The sequence below is a fragment of the Heteronotia binoei genome, chromosome 9, assembly GCF_032191835.1.
Source record: "Heteronotia binoei isolate CCM8104 ecotype False Entrance Well chromosome 9, APGP_CSIRO_Hbin_v1, whole genome shotgun sequence".
NCBI lineage: Eukaryota > Metazoa > Chordata > Lepidosauria > Squamata > Gekkonidae > Heteronotia > Heteronotia binoei.
This window is the reverse complement of record NC_083231.1, coordinates 23,109,559-23,127,331: the sequence shown is the minus strand read 5'-3', so window position 1 is coordinate 23,127,331 and position 17,773 is coordinate 23,109,559. Positions and strand designations below refer to the sequence as shown.

At 41.7% G+C, this 17,773-nt stretch overlaps 1 protein-coding gene across 1 annotated transcript in view; it reads right to left on the bottom strand.

The window, feature by feature from the left end:
- The window catches only part of CORIN (corin, serine peptidase), a 138,363-nt gene extending 120,687 nt beyond the window's left edge, over nucleotides 1-17,676 (bottom strand). The window contains exon 1 of the mRNA XM_060246297.1: nucleotides 17,605-17,676. Coding sequence (XP_060102280.1) covers nucleotides 17,605-17,670 — 66 coding nt within the window. The 5' untranslated portion in view covers nucleotides 17,671-17,676. The remainder of the gene's footprint in view (nucleotides 1-17,604) is intronic.
- Between the last annotated feature and the right edge of the window lie 97 nt (nucleotides 17,677-17,773).

The following is a 17,773-nucleotide window of genomic DNA, read 5'->3' as shown; positions in this document are numbered from 1 at the left end:
CAAACTATGAATTGAATTTATCCAAAAGACTGGGAACATGCTGCTAAAAGGTTTGTGCTTGAGATTCTTAATATACTATATAGTATATTAAGCATTTCAAACACAAACCTTATATATGTGGCAAATATTAACCTTTTGTAATAGTAAGGTTGTTAATTCCCAAGTGTCTCTTTCACAAGAACAGCTCATCAGGCCAGTGGTCTGAACAACTTGATGATTCTTTGCAAGAAGATCATTTATATTAAGGACATGATACAAACAAACATTGCCAACAATGTGGAGAGGGGAAAATGTCCTGTTCCTTTGATAGGGGCTTAATATGGGCAAATGAAGATTTTAATGGCATGAGGATAAATATAATCACCTAGTAAATGACATCCTGGTTAAACCTCTGTTAAAAGGGCAGGACACTTTTCCTACAACCCTAGCCACAATAGGCAGACTCCTATCCCCACAGAGTGGCATAAGTGATTCCTCCTTCCTAACCCTACTACAAACCTGGGCCCTTCTATAGAGAATTAGCATTTCTCCAAATACAGTTAATTGCAATCCTACTCTTTCTTCATCTACAACTAAAAGCAAACATCCAACAACTATAAAATACATCTTAATTAAAATTTAGATCCAAAAAAATGTGCTTTGCAAGCCCAGGTTGTGGAATATAATTAGCCCCCCGTGTACTAGTTAGATGAGAAAAAATTTTAATCATTTTAAAAGGGGTCAAAAATCTACTTGAGATAAATCAAAACACACCTTTTATTAAATTCTATTTAATGATAAACTGAACTTCTGAAGTGAAAATAGACTGAAAAGATATTTCCATGTAGCAAAAAGGGGATTATACCTTTAAATGTAGTCCTCAGTAGTACAGAGTACTAATTTGGTCACATTCATGCTTTCAAAACCAATAGAAGCACATGAAGGGCAAATCTGGTGACCATTTAATTGTTTTGGTTTGCTTGACATACTGGAACCAATAAATGAGTGATGAGCAATTTATAAGATTCTTTCTAGAAAAATTGGAAGGGATAACTCAAACACTGTTGTTTTATTGAAAATTCTTGCAGATACTAGTGCTTCCCAAACTCTGCTGTTGTTTCTTGCAAATTTAAACATTGCTGAATAACTAAACACATTTTTTTTGTTGTTGCTCTTGGGTAATCTTTTATAAAGGGAAAAATGGGATGCGCGTGCATTTACCAAAGAAAACTGCATGCAATATAAGTTAAGAAAAAATAGATACAGAAGACCTTCTCCAAAATATATGAAATTTATCTGGTACAGAAATTCTATCATTTCTCTGCATCATGAAACATGAAACCAAATTTGACATGATGTTGACTTGATTGCCATAGTGCCACTGGCTGAGGCACTCTTGTTTTCCCTCTTGAGCCTTACAAGTGAAGAAACAGCCACCACCACTGCACAGCTATTTTGGCACTTGAAAAACTGCAGGAGGAAGAAACAAAGCACTCAGCCAAAGGCCCAAACAGGATCAGGCTTCTGCAATATTTTAAAATTGCTTTAAAATAGCAGCAGTGTCCTTGTGGCCACCAAGAAGCCACCATCATATCTAGTTTGGCTCATAATGCAAAGCTAAAAGGATGCATCTAGTCCACCCTCTTCACTGCTTTCCCAACATTCTGTTATAGCACATGGTTTTTACAAGTAACCCGTATAGTGCAGCTAATAAACCTAATAAAGGCAAACCAGTACTAGAAATTATACATTCCAAAATTTTGGGTGCAGCAAAAGCAATAAGTGCATGGAAGCGGGTTCCATGTACCAATTTCTATTTAAACAGGTTTATGCATTACAGTATGCATCCCGATGTGAAGCATGTAGTACAATTCCCATTTGCAATACATAGATGGCCACACTTTTCTGTCTGTATTGTAATACTGATAGATATGTATATCCACAGTTACTGCCTTAAGCTGCAGATGTATTATTGCATGATATCTGGACTGCAACCTAGTTTATATACCCTGTTATAATAAATTATATTTATGACCTAGGTGATGATTTTGGCGCCATATTTGTTTCCATTTCATGGACACTAGATATAAACTTGTTTTGTAAACATAAAATAATTTTTTACAGTTTATTAAAACAAATGACACCACACAGATGGGCAGAAAGTTACCAAAAGGAAAAATTCACTATAGTTGCCCATTTGGCTAATGCCAAATGCATGGTTCTAGTTGTTGCTTAATATATTGTAAGTTGAGACAATAATTTCCCTGTTTCCTACATTATAATTCCAATTAGCCAGTCCTCATTTATAATTAACAGTTTTTTGTGTTCATTATTAGAAAGTAATTAGTAATGTACTGGTGAATTAAAACACCACTATACAATAAATACTTCTTTGTACAGCTGAAAAAGGCAAAGAAAAATGTATTTGACAAGCTGGCTTTCACATACTGCTATTGTTATCATTACATCTGTTGTTAATCATTTCCTTCATTTCAAATATTTCATTTTATAAAACATAAACAGATGTTTTAAATTGTTAACCTTTTATAAACGGTTGAGATTAACATAATTAAGAAAAATGTAGGGTAGGAATTAGCATTTGGAAGCCGAGGACCAAGTATCAATTTATCATCTGGTCTCAATGTACAAGATGATAAATTGATACGGCCCCGTGGCACAGAGTGGTAAAGCAGCAGTACTGCAGTCTGAACTCTCTGCTCATAACCTGAGTTCGATTCCAGTGGAAGCTGAATTCAGGTAGCCAGCCCAAGGTTGACTCAGCCTTCCATCCTTCCGAGGTCAGTAAAATGAGTACCCAGCTTGCTGGGGGGAAAGTATAAAAGACTGGGGAAGGCAATGGCAAACCACCCCGTAAAAAAGTCTGCCGTGAAAACGTTGTGAAAGCAAAGTCACCCCAGAGTTGGAAATGACTAGTGCTTGCACAGGTGACCTTTCCTTTCCTCAAGGTACAAAAGAGCTTGCTACCATCACTAATCTCTCCCTGGAATGCACAGCCACAGAGGAGTTTTCTGGGTGTTCTAAGCCTATATCTTCTCAATTCACAAGCAGCAATTGCAAGGTCCAAAAGGCACAGCTCCCACCCTGCAAAAACTGGGAGTGAGGAATAATCCAGTATGCTGTAGTCCAGGGGTGTCAAACTTATTTGTTACGAGGGCTGGATCTGACATAAGTGGGACTTCGTGAAGCTGGCCATGTGTGTCATAAAATGTAATGTCAGGTAGCAGAGATATAAACCTTATAAAGGACACAAACAAACACAATTACTTGCTTTTAACAGTTGAGAGGCGGAGGCTATTATTCCACAACATTGACAATCTCACTGAACTAACAACTGAAACCAGAAACATCAGAATAACTAGAACATCAACATATGTCTTGGACTTTTAATGACAATAAAATGGAAATGATTTTATTGTATATTTTGTTTGTAATATTTTATGTTTTTATTTGTTGTTAGCTGCCCTGAGCCCATCAGGGGAGGGCGGGATATAAATCTGATTAAATAAATATTTTTTTTTTACTTAAAATGCAAACATGCTTAAAAGTCCTGCAATATTTTGTTTAAAATGGAAAGGTTGGTGAATAGTGGGATTTGGCAATGCAATTTTTAAAATAAAACATCAAGAAAAAGCACAAGGACCACAGCAGAAACTAAAAATATAAATATAAAATGAGCCTGGGAAAACATGAAATGACTGGGCATTGAAAACTCCCCCCCTCACCCCAGATCTACTCAGATTGGCAATGCTTCTGCAGAGTAATATTCCCCTTTGGTTGTGGGTTCCCCCAGGGTAGAGTACTCACTAGGCACCAGTTCTTAGGGCCATACAGCAGAAACCAGCTGGCTCAAACCATCATCCTTTATTTGCAAAGACACAACTCCAGGAAGCAAGAGCTTCAGTGGCTATTGAATACATTGCAGCTTGGACAAAGTTGCAAGGAAAATGTGGAATGGATTTTCTTTGCAGCTTTGCCTCCTGCGGCAGCCGGCAAAGACAAGGCAGAAAAGAGCAGGAATTTCAGCAGCCTCAGCACTTCAAAGGGTGAGGACAGGACCGGGGGAGAGAAAAGAACCCTGTGGGCTTTATTAAAGCCCTGGGCAGGCCAGTTCTGGCCCATGGGACTGACCTTTGACACCCCTGCTGTAGTCTGTCCAGCATGCAGAGGTTCTATAATGACAGGTATGTGGGGTTTTGCCCAAGAATAAATGTATGGAAGCACTGAAGTATTCAATTGGCTGCAAGTTGCTGCTGTTGTGGTTTACTCCCATTGTATTTGCAAAAAACGTCCCTAACAAGACATTGTGTTTATTTAATTGCAAACTAATACCTAAACAGAGCAAATCAGCAGTAATCATCTAGATTCTAGACATACAGTAGCTGAATGCAGAAATCAACATATCTAAATCTCATTGTAGACAAATCTGTAGGTACATAAATCCACACAGTAGAGCCATGAATAGACAAGGCATATCTTTCTACAGACCTAATAAAACCCCCAGATTTGCAGAAAAAACTAAAATCTAAAAAAAAGTACTTGAATAAATTAATCCCTCCTCCCCATAGTTGAAGCAAATTCTGCAGCTTTAAGACATTCAGTGACTGTTATGGCCATTACTAGGCAACCACAACTGTATTGCTAACCTTCACAGCTTGGATTCTGTGAGTAAAATGGGGTGAGGGCAGGGGTGAGATGCCTCCTGCGCCCACACCAACAATGTCAACCCAAACAATATTAAAACAAACCACATGGTTTGTTAACCTGAATAGACTAGTAATTGTGCATCATACTTTTCCCCATTCCTCATTTTTATGCCTCATTCTTCAAGGCACTTAGGGCAGTGTACCTTATATCAATATGAATTTCAACCGCCAATCTCACAAGTAGGCTATAAGAGTGTTAAAGCTGCAGTACTGCAGTCTTAAGCTCTGTTCACGACCTGAGTTCGGTCCCCTGCAGAAGCTGAGTTTTCAGGTAGCCGGCTCGAGGTTGACTCAAGCTTCCATCCTTCCGAGGTCGGAAAAATAAGTACCCAGCTTGCTGAGGGGAAAGTGTAGATGACTGGGGAAGGCAATGGCAAACCACCCTGTAAAAAGTCTGCCGTGAAAACGTTGTGAAAGCAACGTCACCCGAGTCAGAAACAACTGGTGCTTGCACAGGGGACCTTTCCTAAAGGATATATATTCCCTCGCCTTCAATAAGGGAATAACTGATGTAAAGTACTGGGGTTGGCGCAGTAAGAGACCAGAGTCGGAGAGTGATTTCAGCAAGCTTTACTTCAGGAACACACACACAGACTGAGCTCTATTCAAACTTCTCGCTCTTTTATACAATTCTTGCCCCCTTCTGATTGGTCCTTAACTATCTACATGGATTGGCTATTTACAGGGCCCTAAGGGCCTATCAGGGTACAGTATGAGCCTAGATGTTGATTGGCTACTTATGTTTCAATCCTTCCCCTGATTGGGCACACTTAGGCCTTCTCTGGAACCCTGGTGTGGAGTACAAGCTTTGGCTTTTTCAGCTTCTCTCCAAAAGTAACAGTTCCCTCCAAAAGTAACAGTTCTCCCATTTAAGCCTAGGACACAACACCTGAATTTATAACAGCACACCAATGTTGCTTTTCAGAGCTCCAAAGCCGTCTAGAGATATCAGGGCTCCTATATTGTTCCCTATTCCTACGTTTCATGATCATTAAAAATTCTTCTCCCTTTGTTAGTTCACTTTCCCATTATTATTTAGATACAATATCTTAAACACTTGCTTGGTATTGCAGAACTGGATAATGTATCACAAATATGTACAAGAATGCAAATGTAATCAAACCAAAAACACCAACTGGCAGCGATCACACACACTAAATAATGCACTTTCGATCCACTTTCGATCCAGTTTTCAACTGGATTTTGCCAGTTCACACAGTAAAATCCAGTTGGAAAGTGAATTGAAAGTACACTGAAAGTGTATTATTTAGTTGCTGTTTGCTGCAAAGGAAATTCAAGAACAGAATGGAGAGGAAAATTGCTGAATTACATATTATTATGAAACTTGGAACAAACACCTCTCCAGGACTGAACAGGCATATTGTTTTTTTTATCTCATTACATATACACTTTTTTTTAATTATCTCATTACATATAAACTTTCACCAAGTATAGCTATATATTCACAGTATTCCAAAGTATTTCTCTTTTAGAATATCAGAATAATGTGGGGTTTTTTGTACTGACATACTCAAATACTGGCTATTTATCTCATTACATATACTATCTTCCACCATATTTTAATGTATTCTTTTTTCTAACATAGAATTATGTTTCTAAACATAAAATTATATTTATATGTGTGTTACATGTTTAAATTAAACCTTTGAGAAACCTATGCCCTCATTTTAACCCAGAGTTAACATTACAACGACTCTCATTTATTGCACTTCACACCCAGGATACTTAATGGGTTTAGTACATGGACATCAATCTGCTATTCCAACTTAATACCCTTTGTTGTTGTTTCAGCCCAGTTAACATAAACATCAGACCCCAACTTGTGTCTCTTATAATCTGCTAAAAAACATTTCCATGACTCTGCATACTAACTCACTGCCCACTTTCTTTATATTTAGGACTGCTTGCCATTCCATACTAATTTAGGCAGCAAGTGGGCTATTGTCTCCTCTGGAGAAGAGTAAGCAAAGAGGATGTTATGTTGTACCAGATAAATTATTCCATTTGCTCTCTATAGCAGTCAAAGCGGGGAATGGGTTTCAGTTGCATGAGATGATGTGTGCTTCTAGAACATGAAAGCTTACATTCTGAATAAAACTTTGTTGGTCTTAAAGGTGCAAACTTGACTCTTGCTTTGTTCTACTGCTTCAGACCAACACAGCTGCCCGCCTGGATCTATTTATTTATTTTATTTATTTATTTTGATTTATATCCTGCCCTTCCTGCCAAAGCAGGCTCAGGGCAGCTTACATATCCATGTATGGACATGAAACACATGAAACACAAAACACAATTAAAACATAAAACATATGATCTTTTGATTGATCTTTAGATATTATTTAGTGTGTGTGATCACAGCCACTGTGTCTATCAGATTTTGTAACTTAAATATTTTATGTTTTATACTAGTTAGCCATGAGTTTACCACAATAGGTAAATTGGTTCTCTGGTATGTGTCTTCCAAATTCTTGAAAACATTCTCACGCAACTGAAACCCATACCCCACTTTGACTGCTATAGAGAGCAAATGGAATAATTTATCTGGTACAACATAATAAAATCCTCTTTGCTTACTCTTCTCCAGAGGATACAATAGCCCACTTGCTGCCTAAATTAGGACCCATTCACATATGTTGTTTTCCCATTCCTGACAGCATGAAATTCTTGTGCAAGTATGCTGCTGGAGTAATGCCAGGAAGAGAACTGCACACCAAGGATTCCAGGAACAGAAATTATCTTTGATGTGCATTTCTCTTGTTGGTGCCATTCCAACAAAACACATGAAGGGAAATCCCATCACAGGATTCATCATACAATGGAAAAATAAATACCTAAAAATGACGTTTACTGTCTTTTAAACTGAGATGGTATGCACTACTTGTTGGCAATTATTTAATCCTTCATGCATAACTTCTACTAGAGGTTTGCTTTCACTACAGAAGTACTAAAACAAATTAAAAGTACATGTGCATTGGTATCATATCGGTTGTTGCACTATGCTGCAGAATGAAATCTGTTCAGTTAAATATATACTTCAACACAGCATTCAATAAGAACAGTATCAGCTTATAGCAGAAACCGTTTTTAGTGAGGGCATCTTCTATTTGGAACCTGTATCCCAAGGAATGTGGAAAGTCATCCTTCAGTTTCACAAAGTTTTGCAAAGGCTACAGGACAGTCGGTGAATAGGGCAGCTACTTTGTAATGTAATGTTTTATAATAATTTGCTATTATTTGCATGGGTTTTATGACTTAAGTGAAATTGTTTCACAATTGTAACTGATTATTTTATTGTTGATGTGGTTTGAATGCAGGAAGGACATTATACAATCTCTGTTCAGATATATTCACACATTTAATTGACATTTCGGTACAAAGTTTTCTAGCTGGTACAAAACTCCTGAAGAGAAAAATGTATTTGTTAAAAATAGTTAAATCTACATTTACAAGCAGTCAAAAAAAATTCTAGAGATCTATCAAGGTTTCAGTTATTCCTAGTGGAAGTAGCAGTTACTTATCATTTAGCCCAAGTTTATATTATTTGCTAATATGAGAAACAAAAAGCATGGCAATTAACCCCTGCAAAGTAAATAAAACTAATAATGTACTCTATTTAATATTGGGAAAGTGCATGCTCGGGCTGACTTTTTCATTATTGATGGTGGACCTGCAAGAGAGTTAAAATCTTTTGGAAACAAATTGTCAGTTCAATCAACTGGTAATGAATTACCAAAAGAGTTATTGGTGTTACTACTGTGGTATCCTAAAAGGAACAGAGACAGTATATCTAGAACTGGTTATCAATATTTTAACAACTGGATTTCTGGAATTAGTTCTAGATTGGAGAACTTTTAAAGTATTTCTTATATTGAAAAAAATGTGGGGAAACTATAAAGGTGTCGGACTGGTAAATTGACAAATATGAATATGTAATGAGTCTCAAACCAATAATAATTTCCAGCTGAAAAATTGTGTTAATCAAATCAAATGATGGAACAAGAAAAGATTGTTCTCAATTGCTTGACACAATTTTTTTCATGATAATGTGTAAGAAAGGAAAGAGTTCTGGGTTTATATTGTTAAGCAAAATATTTCAGTGGAAACTATCTGGATTTAATCCTCCTCTCTCTCTTTTATGTTTTAGTATTTATATACAGGTTTATGGACAAATCTTTACCATAACATGAACAATAAATAAAGCTAACCTGCTGGGCCCTTCACCTTTCCACAATGCTCTTATTTGAGTCTAGAGTCCTTGAATTGCAGGCCATATTTTTTCTAAACATTTCAACACATCTCTCTTTAGCATTGTCTTTCAGTGCTTTATATGCATTGTATTTCTGATCTAAATTGATACCTTACATCAGGAAAACATGGAAGAAGAGACATACCAGATCTGAACAAAGACTGTATGATAGGATTTCAGAAAAGCGCTGTTGTAAATGAAACAGAGGTGGAGAGCTTCTTCTACAGAAAGCTTCCTTTTTTATACATTTTCCTTTTGAAGGATGCAAACATAGAAGCTATGTAATTGGCAATAATATTTTCAACCCAAATTAAAATGGGACTAACAATCTTTTCATAAGTATTTCACTAGCAAACAAAATCTAAGAGTTCTCACAAGGTACAAAAGGATAGGCCAGGCCGGTCCAAATTTGTTAGATTTCGGAAGCTGAGCAGGGTCAGCCCTCACAAGTAGTTGGATAGGAGATCGTGAGGTTGTTTGCCAGGATCGTGAAGTGGCAAACAACCTCTGAACACCTCGTGCCTTGACAACCCTACGGAGTGGCCATAAATCAACTATGACTAGAAAACAAAAAAAAGCAAAAAAAGCAAAAACTACCCTTTGATACCTAATTTTTGTAATATGATTAACCAGATTAGAAATCATTTAAGGGTGTAATTTGGAATATGGGGCTGTGTGAGGAGGCAAGAAGTGAATAGAACAGCCTCATCAGATTGTTAAACATGTCAGTAATTATAAGGTGATTTTACCATGTAGTTTCGTGTCTGATGGGGCCATGCTCTAATCTGGGAGCACCACTGAACACTATAAAACTGCCCTGTAAACTGGCTAGGAAACCACTGGTATTTTCAAAATAAGAACAGAGTGCAAGTATCATAATTTTACAAAGGTGTCTAGAGACACATCACCACAAAAGACTACCTTCACATTGCTGCAGCATCTCTATTTGTGCTACCGGAAATGACCCACGACAGTTATGCCTGTATATTTGGTTCTCATGCTCATTTAGAACAAATAGGCACACTTTTCAGTGTCTGAAGCATGAATCTCAAATCGCTTTCCATCAACACTCTTAATCAATGGGGTCTATGTTGAACTTGACTTTACTTTATCCTTGGAATTACCTCAGCATGTTTTGAATGTCTGGTCTCAATTCTGACTGCTGGTTTAATAGTTTGATGTTTTAAGCTTTCTGGGATTTAAATGGTTTTTAATGTGCCGTCCACCTGGCATCCTAGTTACCTGAGAGAAAGGTCTCCTTATAAATGTTTTAAAGAAAGTGACGTTGGTTTCTGGATGTGCCAACAGAGGATATATCATCCTGTTTAGGATAAAACACATTTTCACTTAAACATAAACCACCCGCATCTCAGACACAAGCACACTTCAGGCTTCACATTATCTCTCCCAAAAAAACCCCCATCCCATGGATTTAACAACTGCAAAACATACAGCAATCAACATGGGAGTGCCAGGAAACATAGGGGTTGTTTTTTTTCACACACACACACACACACAGGAGTCCCACCAGGAAGCCAGATGGGTTACCCTCAAATACCCCTGCTGTGTAGCTAGCTGTCAGCTACTAGCTGACACTCCACAGGCACAGCTAAACTGAACTTTGCTTGGAGCCAGTAGGGGCTTTTGACATTTTTGCACCTGAAGCAAAAGACAAAGATGCAAACCTACTACTCCCCACTTGCATATGTACGAATGTATGCATGCATGGTTTTTTGTAGCAGGATCTCCTTTGCATATCAGGCCACACACCCCTGATGTAGCCAATCACCCTGGAGCTTACAGGGCTCTTATTACAGGGCCTATTGTAAGCTCCAGTAGGATTGGCTACATCAAGGGGCTGTGGCCTAATATGCAAATGAGTTCCCGCTACAAAAAAAAAAAAAGCCCTGCATGTATGTCAAATATAATGGAAGTAGGCAAATATTGCCCGCGACTTCTCCACCAGCGCTGGGCAGGGAGCTGCGAGGAGCCCTCAAACGGCCCTGGCGGGCTGAGCGCCATGAAGGAGTGCGAGGAGGAGAGAAGCGCACCCTGGCAGCGCTGCTGCGTACCTCGCGCCGTTGGCGGGAAATAACCTTTTCCTCGCCTCAGCCGGGTGCTGCGAGGCTCTCATGTTCTCCCCTCACCCCACCCCCCGGCGCCGGCGTCCCTGCAGCTCTATTTTTACAGCGGCATTTTTTGCCCTCAGACTTTCCATTGCACAGGGATACACTGAGCCCGGGGAATCTGACATCTCAGCCGGGCCATAACTATTAATAGCGGCGAGTTAGGGAGGTGGTGGGGTTGCCCGACCGGCTGCTGCAGGCTTCCCTCCGCTCCAGCTGGGAGAAGGGGATATATATATATATGTGTATGTCTCAACAACAGATAGCTTGAGCGAGCTGCCCGAGATATTTCTGCGGGCATCTCTGAGGGAATCCCCTTCTCGCCTTCCCACTTCAGCCCTCTGAACTGCAGTTCACTCTCGGCACCCTCCGTTTCCCGCCAATTCGCTCCCGCGCTTTTTCTGAGGAGGAAAGTGAAACCTCCTCAAAGAAGGAGTCATGGGCACTCTCTGCATGGGCTGTCTGGACATATTTACCCCTAATTCCAAGATGATTTATTTGCTAGGACCCCAAGGGCTGCAAAAATATAAAGGGAAGTGTCTCTTAACTAGCAAGGCTCAGTTTCTAAAAGGAGAAGTTGTGGAAGGGCAGTGTTTTGTTGCCTTTTTTTTTGTATGGGGTCTTGGTAATTCAGGTGATTTTTCCACCCTTTAATCCAGATATAATGATAGGGAAACTCCTGAGGAATTTCTGCCATACAGGAGCTTTGTCCCCCACTCGGGGCTGGCACCTCAAAGTTTAAATTAAGTGGGTACAATACAGGGAGTGGCCCGTTTGTCCTGAATCCTGTTTCACATAACGGTCAGTCTCCTGGTAGTGAGCGGATAAAATCAGTTAGCATTTCAATAATTTCAAAACCATTCCTTTTCCTACAACCTTCATATATAATGAAAACCTCCACATATAATGAAAAGTAATATATCAACGAAAACAAAGAGACTAAGGACCATCGTTTCACTGTCATACCTTCAGAGGTGAAAATCAGCAACCTTCAGAAGTGAAAATCAGCAAGTGTACTGCAGGAAAAGTCCCAAAATTTGTATTAAATTTTTAAGATGCTCTACAAATCACCTTAATTTCATCAGTTTTGTTGAACAGATTATCTATTACACTGCTAACAAGAATACATTGAATCTCAAGAGCCTCTGAAGTATGAACCAACAGCTTCTGAAAAACAACCCTTCTCAATCTAACAACTGTTCGTATCAATTAACATCTCAACAGTGGGAATAGAACCATCCCTACGCTGAAGCATATCCCAGACTGATTACTATATCAACTGGACTGCTCACAGCTGATAAATATATTAGAGAAAGAGAGCAGGTTTGGCATTTCAAAAGCAGCAGCAGCCTTGTTTATACTTTATATATTTTATATGCAGTTTTTCTATTCATTCATTCATTTTAAAATTAATAGCCACTACCAAAGCTAAAGTAAGAGGTCATTATGCCAATCCAATTAAGTATTGCTGGAAATTAAAGGCAATACACACAAGCAATATATTAACATTCTATATGTAATATTCTCCCCAGAGCTGGAGTAACAATTAGGGCAAGCAGGCACTGGCCTATGGGCCCCCATGCATTTAGGGGCCCTGGGCCGGCCACACACCCCCGCCCAGTTTTCTCCCTGCTTGCAGCCCTCCCAGCCTGCATGAGCAGCCAGCAACTGAGCTGTTTTTTACCCGACTTGCCTGGTGAGGGTGCTGCTGGCGTCATTGCCAAGTTTGCCTCTCTCTGCCTCTCCCCTGCAGCTTTGTCAAAGGGGCTTTTAAGAAGGTGGCTGCAGCAGGGACCATGGGCGGTGGGGCGGGCACTCCGACTCTGAAATAATTTGCTAGGGGGCCCCCAAGATTTCAACTGCCTAGGGGTCTCCACGGGGTTTAATTCGGCACTGATTCTCCCACTCCCACAGCCTTATATACTTATACAAAGAAAGGCTTATGAAGTCTTCCTACTACCACAAATCTTTTTCTGAAGCTGTCCTATTCAGTATCCACACCTTATATCAGAGGTCAATTTGGTGGTTACACAGAATCACAGAGTTGGAAATGACCTGCAGGGTCATCTAGTCCAACCCCCTGTGTCATGGGTACTGGGGACCCTGCAGAAGAAGCTGAGCCTGCAGAAGAAACTGTGCCCCTGCCACCTGCACCAGTGCCCCTGCCTCCTGCTGGAGAAGATCCAAGCCCCCCTGCCTCGCCCTCTCGGGTGGCTCGTGTGCGTGACCGCCTTCGTCAGGACCTCAGGGATCGGAGGAGGGCGGCACGCTCACGAGCAAGATGCTCCCTGAGCCCTGAGTTTTGAAAGGATTCTGGCCCTTCTAGGAGTGAGGATGCTTGAGTCTCAGCAGGATCCTGGCTGCCTCTCTGAGCCAGCAATTAGCCCAAATGGGCAACAGACAGCAGAGGGCTATATAGCTGTGGACTTTGGGAGGAGGCTTTGTGGAAGCAACTAGTCACTTACGACTTACCTGACTTTCTAGCATCCACTTTGGACTTTGGCTTCTGAACCTCTGACCTGCGATACCTGGACTGTGATTTAGTTTTGGTGCCTTGGACCCTCTTTGCTCACCAGCTACAGACCTTGGACTGCCCCTGGACTTTGCCTGACCCGGCCCCAGCCCGTGACACCCTGCACAATGCAGGCAATTTACAAATACCTCCCTGCGCACACCCCCAGTGACACTTGCTCCACATGAAGCAGAGTCTTAATGCAGTATACCTAATTTTCATGTGAACTTGTAACTCACTCTGGATTGGGTCCCTACTAAGAAGAAAGTTGGACCACGTCAAAATGCGTTATTAAATCAAGATAACTGATGTATGGGCGGGTCTCATAGATGCTGGAAAACTACTATTTAACATATTGCAAACCATATAAATGTAAAACATGAAGTACAGCTGCAATACAGTGCAATCCTATGCAGGATCACTCCAGTCTAAAGTTAACACAATGAACACCCTGCCAGGCTAGTCTCTTTGACATAACTTTCCCATTCACGGCAACCACTCCAGACTGAAGATACCATGCTGCCTTGTGTGTGTAAAGTGCCGTCAAGAAGCACATGACTCATCTTGCAGACAACCCCAGCAAGGAGGAATTTCCTTAGCAGCTGGTGCACTGACCTATCACCTCAAGGCAAGTGAAAAGCAGAGGAGGTTTGCTTCCTCTGCAGAATTTTCCTTGGTGATCTCCCAAGTACCATCACTACTTAGCTGAGGAGATCAGGCTATACCGTGCCACCATCTCTCCTGCATGTTGCCTTGAGAAAGGTTGCTACAACAGCAAATTTCTCTGAGAGTTAAAAAAGATCAGATTTTCCCAATAAGTATCTAAAAACTACCTTTTAAATTTAAGTCTGCTTAAATTGACAGGGAGAGTAGAGAGGGCTTTTCCCCTTTAAGGAAAAAAAATCAGTGAGAAAGACATCATACCCAATTTCTTTCTCTGGTGTGTGAAGTTCATGTATTGGACTATCCCTTACTTGGGAAAGGCCACAAGGTATGGGATGCAAAACCTGTCCCCCCTACTTCCTCTCCAGGATTCTTCTCCAGGATTACTGAAACAATGGTGTTGTCAGGGGGTGTGGCCTGATTTGTAAATGAGCCCCTGCTGTGTTTTTTTCCTACCAAAAAAAGCCCTGATTACTACTATTGTAGCTTGGTGGGAAAATCAGGTCACAAAGGTCCCAACAACAGGGGATTTATTAAAAGTGTCTTTCTTTCACAACAAACTACAGTCAGACTGACAACGCAAAATTTATTGAGTGGAGGAGTAGCTTAAAAGGTAAAGAAGCAAGAATTACTGGGGGGGGGGGTGTCTTGCAGAAATCGTTTGTCTTATAAGATCTTGGGATACAATTAAATGCAGGAAAACTGCCCAGTGTTTTCAAAGGTGCTTACAAGGGAAGGAGCTGAGTCTAGGCAATGCAGTAGAGCAAGCCTAGACAATGCAGTGATTAGAATTAAAATTAAATCCCCTTGATGCTTTGAGCACCTTTTAATCTAGCTATTGACATGATACCAATATTGCCTGATACAGAGAGCTCCTTAACCAATAACTATATGAAGATATGGGCATACAAATTAACATATATATTTGCATCCCAGTTGCATCTTGTACATTCCGCTGTTTGGCATTGTCCCTTCAAGTGTTATTCTACTTTTCACCTGCTACCTTGGTTTTATTAGTCCCTGAAAGATCTGTAGGAAGACATCCAGAGCATACCTAGTGAAAAGTCCTTATATCCTGAATGGTGCTAGATAAAGGAGGGAAATTAGACATTTCTAGATTATGTATTAACACAGAAGAAGAAGACTGTAGATTTATACCCCCCCTTCTCTGAATCAGAAAGGCTTACAATCTCCTTTATCTTCTCCCCCCACAACAGACACCTTGTGAGGTGGGTGGGGCTGAGAGAGCTCTTACAGCAGCTGCCCTTTCAAGGACATCTCTGTGAGAGCTATGGCTAACCCAAGGCCATTCCAGCAGCTGTAAGTGGAGGAGTGGGGAATCAAACCCAGTTCGATAAGCGTCCACGAACTTAACCACTACACCAAACTGGCTCTCTCAGGGTTACCGCTGACTGTAGGCCAGAAAGCCAGGTAAAAGACCAACTCCCACACACACACCAGGGGAGAGCCAAGTCACCCAGCGGATCCTCATCGGATTTCCAAGTCAGTGAAATTAATTCTGTAGCTTGGGCATATGGTCAGTGAAGTGAATTCTGTAGCTTGGGCATATGGATCAGCTCCTAGCCCACGTGACAGAGGAGCAATCAGTTCGGTTCTCATGTCCCTGCTCCATGAAGCAATGACAGGTCCAAACGGTCCTGCTTCCAACCAATGTTCCAGCAAGCAAAATGCAAAGAGCCCTTTAAAAATTAATATTTCTGCTTATTCGACCCTCTCGTCCAGAAGGCAACCCAGCAGAACCTAACAGAGCTAGGAAGGAATTCGGTGCAGAAACCGGTTGCAAGCGCCGCTGCTTCTCAACTTTGGTGACCTGATCTTGCCAAAATATCTAGCAAAAGCAGCTCCCTTTGTAATTCACCTCCCCCCCCCCTCACACACACACACACACACACGTTTCTTCTAGGCTCTCCATTATCGCAATTTCCAAGAAAGACGTAGCTAGGAACTGCAGCTTTCTAACGCCGATCTCTCCGGGCAACCAGCGCCGTTTCTTTGGCAAACCTGCGCGCCAAAGGTCTCTGATCTCGGCAGTTTCAGCATCACAAAGGCCACGCGAGCGCTTCCTCCCCCGCCTGCTTGTAAAACGAGGGGGGTGCACGATCAAAGGGATGTTTGGCTAGAGCACCCTCCCCCCCCCAAAAAGCTCCCTGGTTACGCGAAACATATATTTATAAATAATAATAAATGTCCTAAAATAAAGGGCAGAGTAGTGCAGTGAAATCGCTTTCCCAAAGAGGCTACTGAATATTCATATGGAAGGCTTGGGGTTTATTTCGAGAGAAGGAGGAATTTCCTTAGCAGCTGGCGCACTGACCTGTCGCCTCAATTTAATAGCTGCCTAGTATACCGGGGGAACGCGGTGTGTGCAGAGATTTTATTAGAATAAACTGCTCCATCATGCGCTATAGCACAAGAAGAAGACATTGGATTTATATTCCGCCCTCCACTCAAGCGTCTCAGAGCGGCTCACTATCTCCTTTATCTCCCTCCCCCACAACAGATACCCTGTGAGGTGGGTGGGGCTGAGAGGGCTCTCACAGCAGCTGCCCTTTCAAGGACAACCTCTGCCAGAGCTATGGCTGACCCAAGGCCATGCCAGCAGGTGCAAGTGGAGGAGTGGGGAATCAAACCTGGTTCTCCCAGATAAGAGTCCACACACTTAAGCACTACACCAAACTGGCGGGCACCGGGAGGAGTCCATGCCTAATTGCAGACTACTCCGCAGCAAAACCCCGGTTCGCCCCCCCCCCCCCTTGTACGCTTCTAAGGGAGCTGCATCCATTTTAGTCTTCAGTGTTACTTGTAGATTAGGACAGGTATTTGTTCGATTCACTTTTTCGGAAGTACTGTGTGAAAAGGCGAAAGATCGCTTCTCTACTACAGCCCATGTTACTTAACCTGGGATAATGTACCACTCTCTGCCCGTAAGCTGAAGAGTGGGGGTAATCCACAGTTAAAGTTCAGCCCCGTCCCACCACCTGTTGGACTCCAGCACTGCGCTTAAAGAAGATTTCGGTATTTATTGGGTCCGCCTCTCCTAGCAGTTTTGACCAGAAAGACCGACAAAGTAACCAGTTCGTCGGAAGCATCTCCAAGGAACATACTGAAGCACCAGCAGTCCCAGAACACCCTGCAGTGACCTTAAAGTGTGTGTACACACAAATGTGCACCGGGTCAATTCAATGCAATCCTCGTCGCCTCCTTAGGAACCCCGCGGGACTTCCTTTCGCGCAAACATAGTTCAGACCGGGCTGCAAAGGGGCGAAAGGGCGCCGCAGGGCAAGGGCGAGCGCAAGCCCGGGCTTTCCTTACCCGCTGATTGGCGAGGACCTGCCTGTAGCGCTCTTCTTCCGGAGGCAGCTGGTGCAGGGCCAACATACTCGGGCTGCGGCTTCGCCCCTCTCCCCTGGGCTTGTAGCAAAGCGCACGCACGCACACGGTCAAGGCGGTGCAAGTGCCCCCGCGGCCGGTCAGCTGGCTG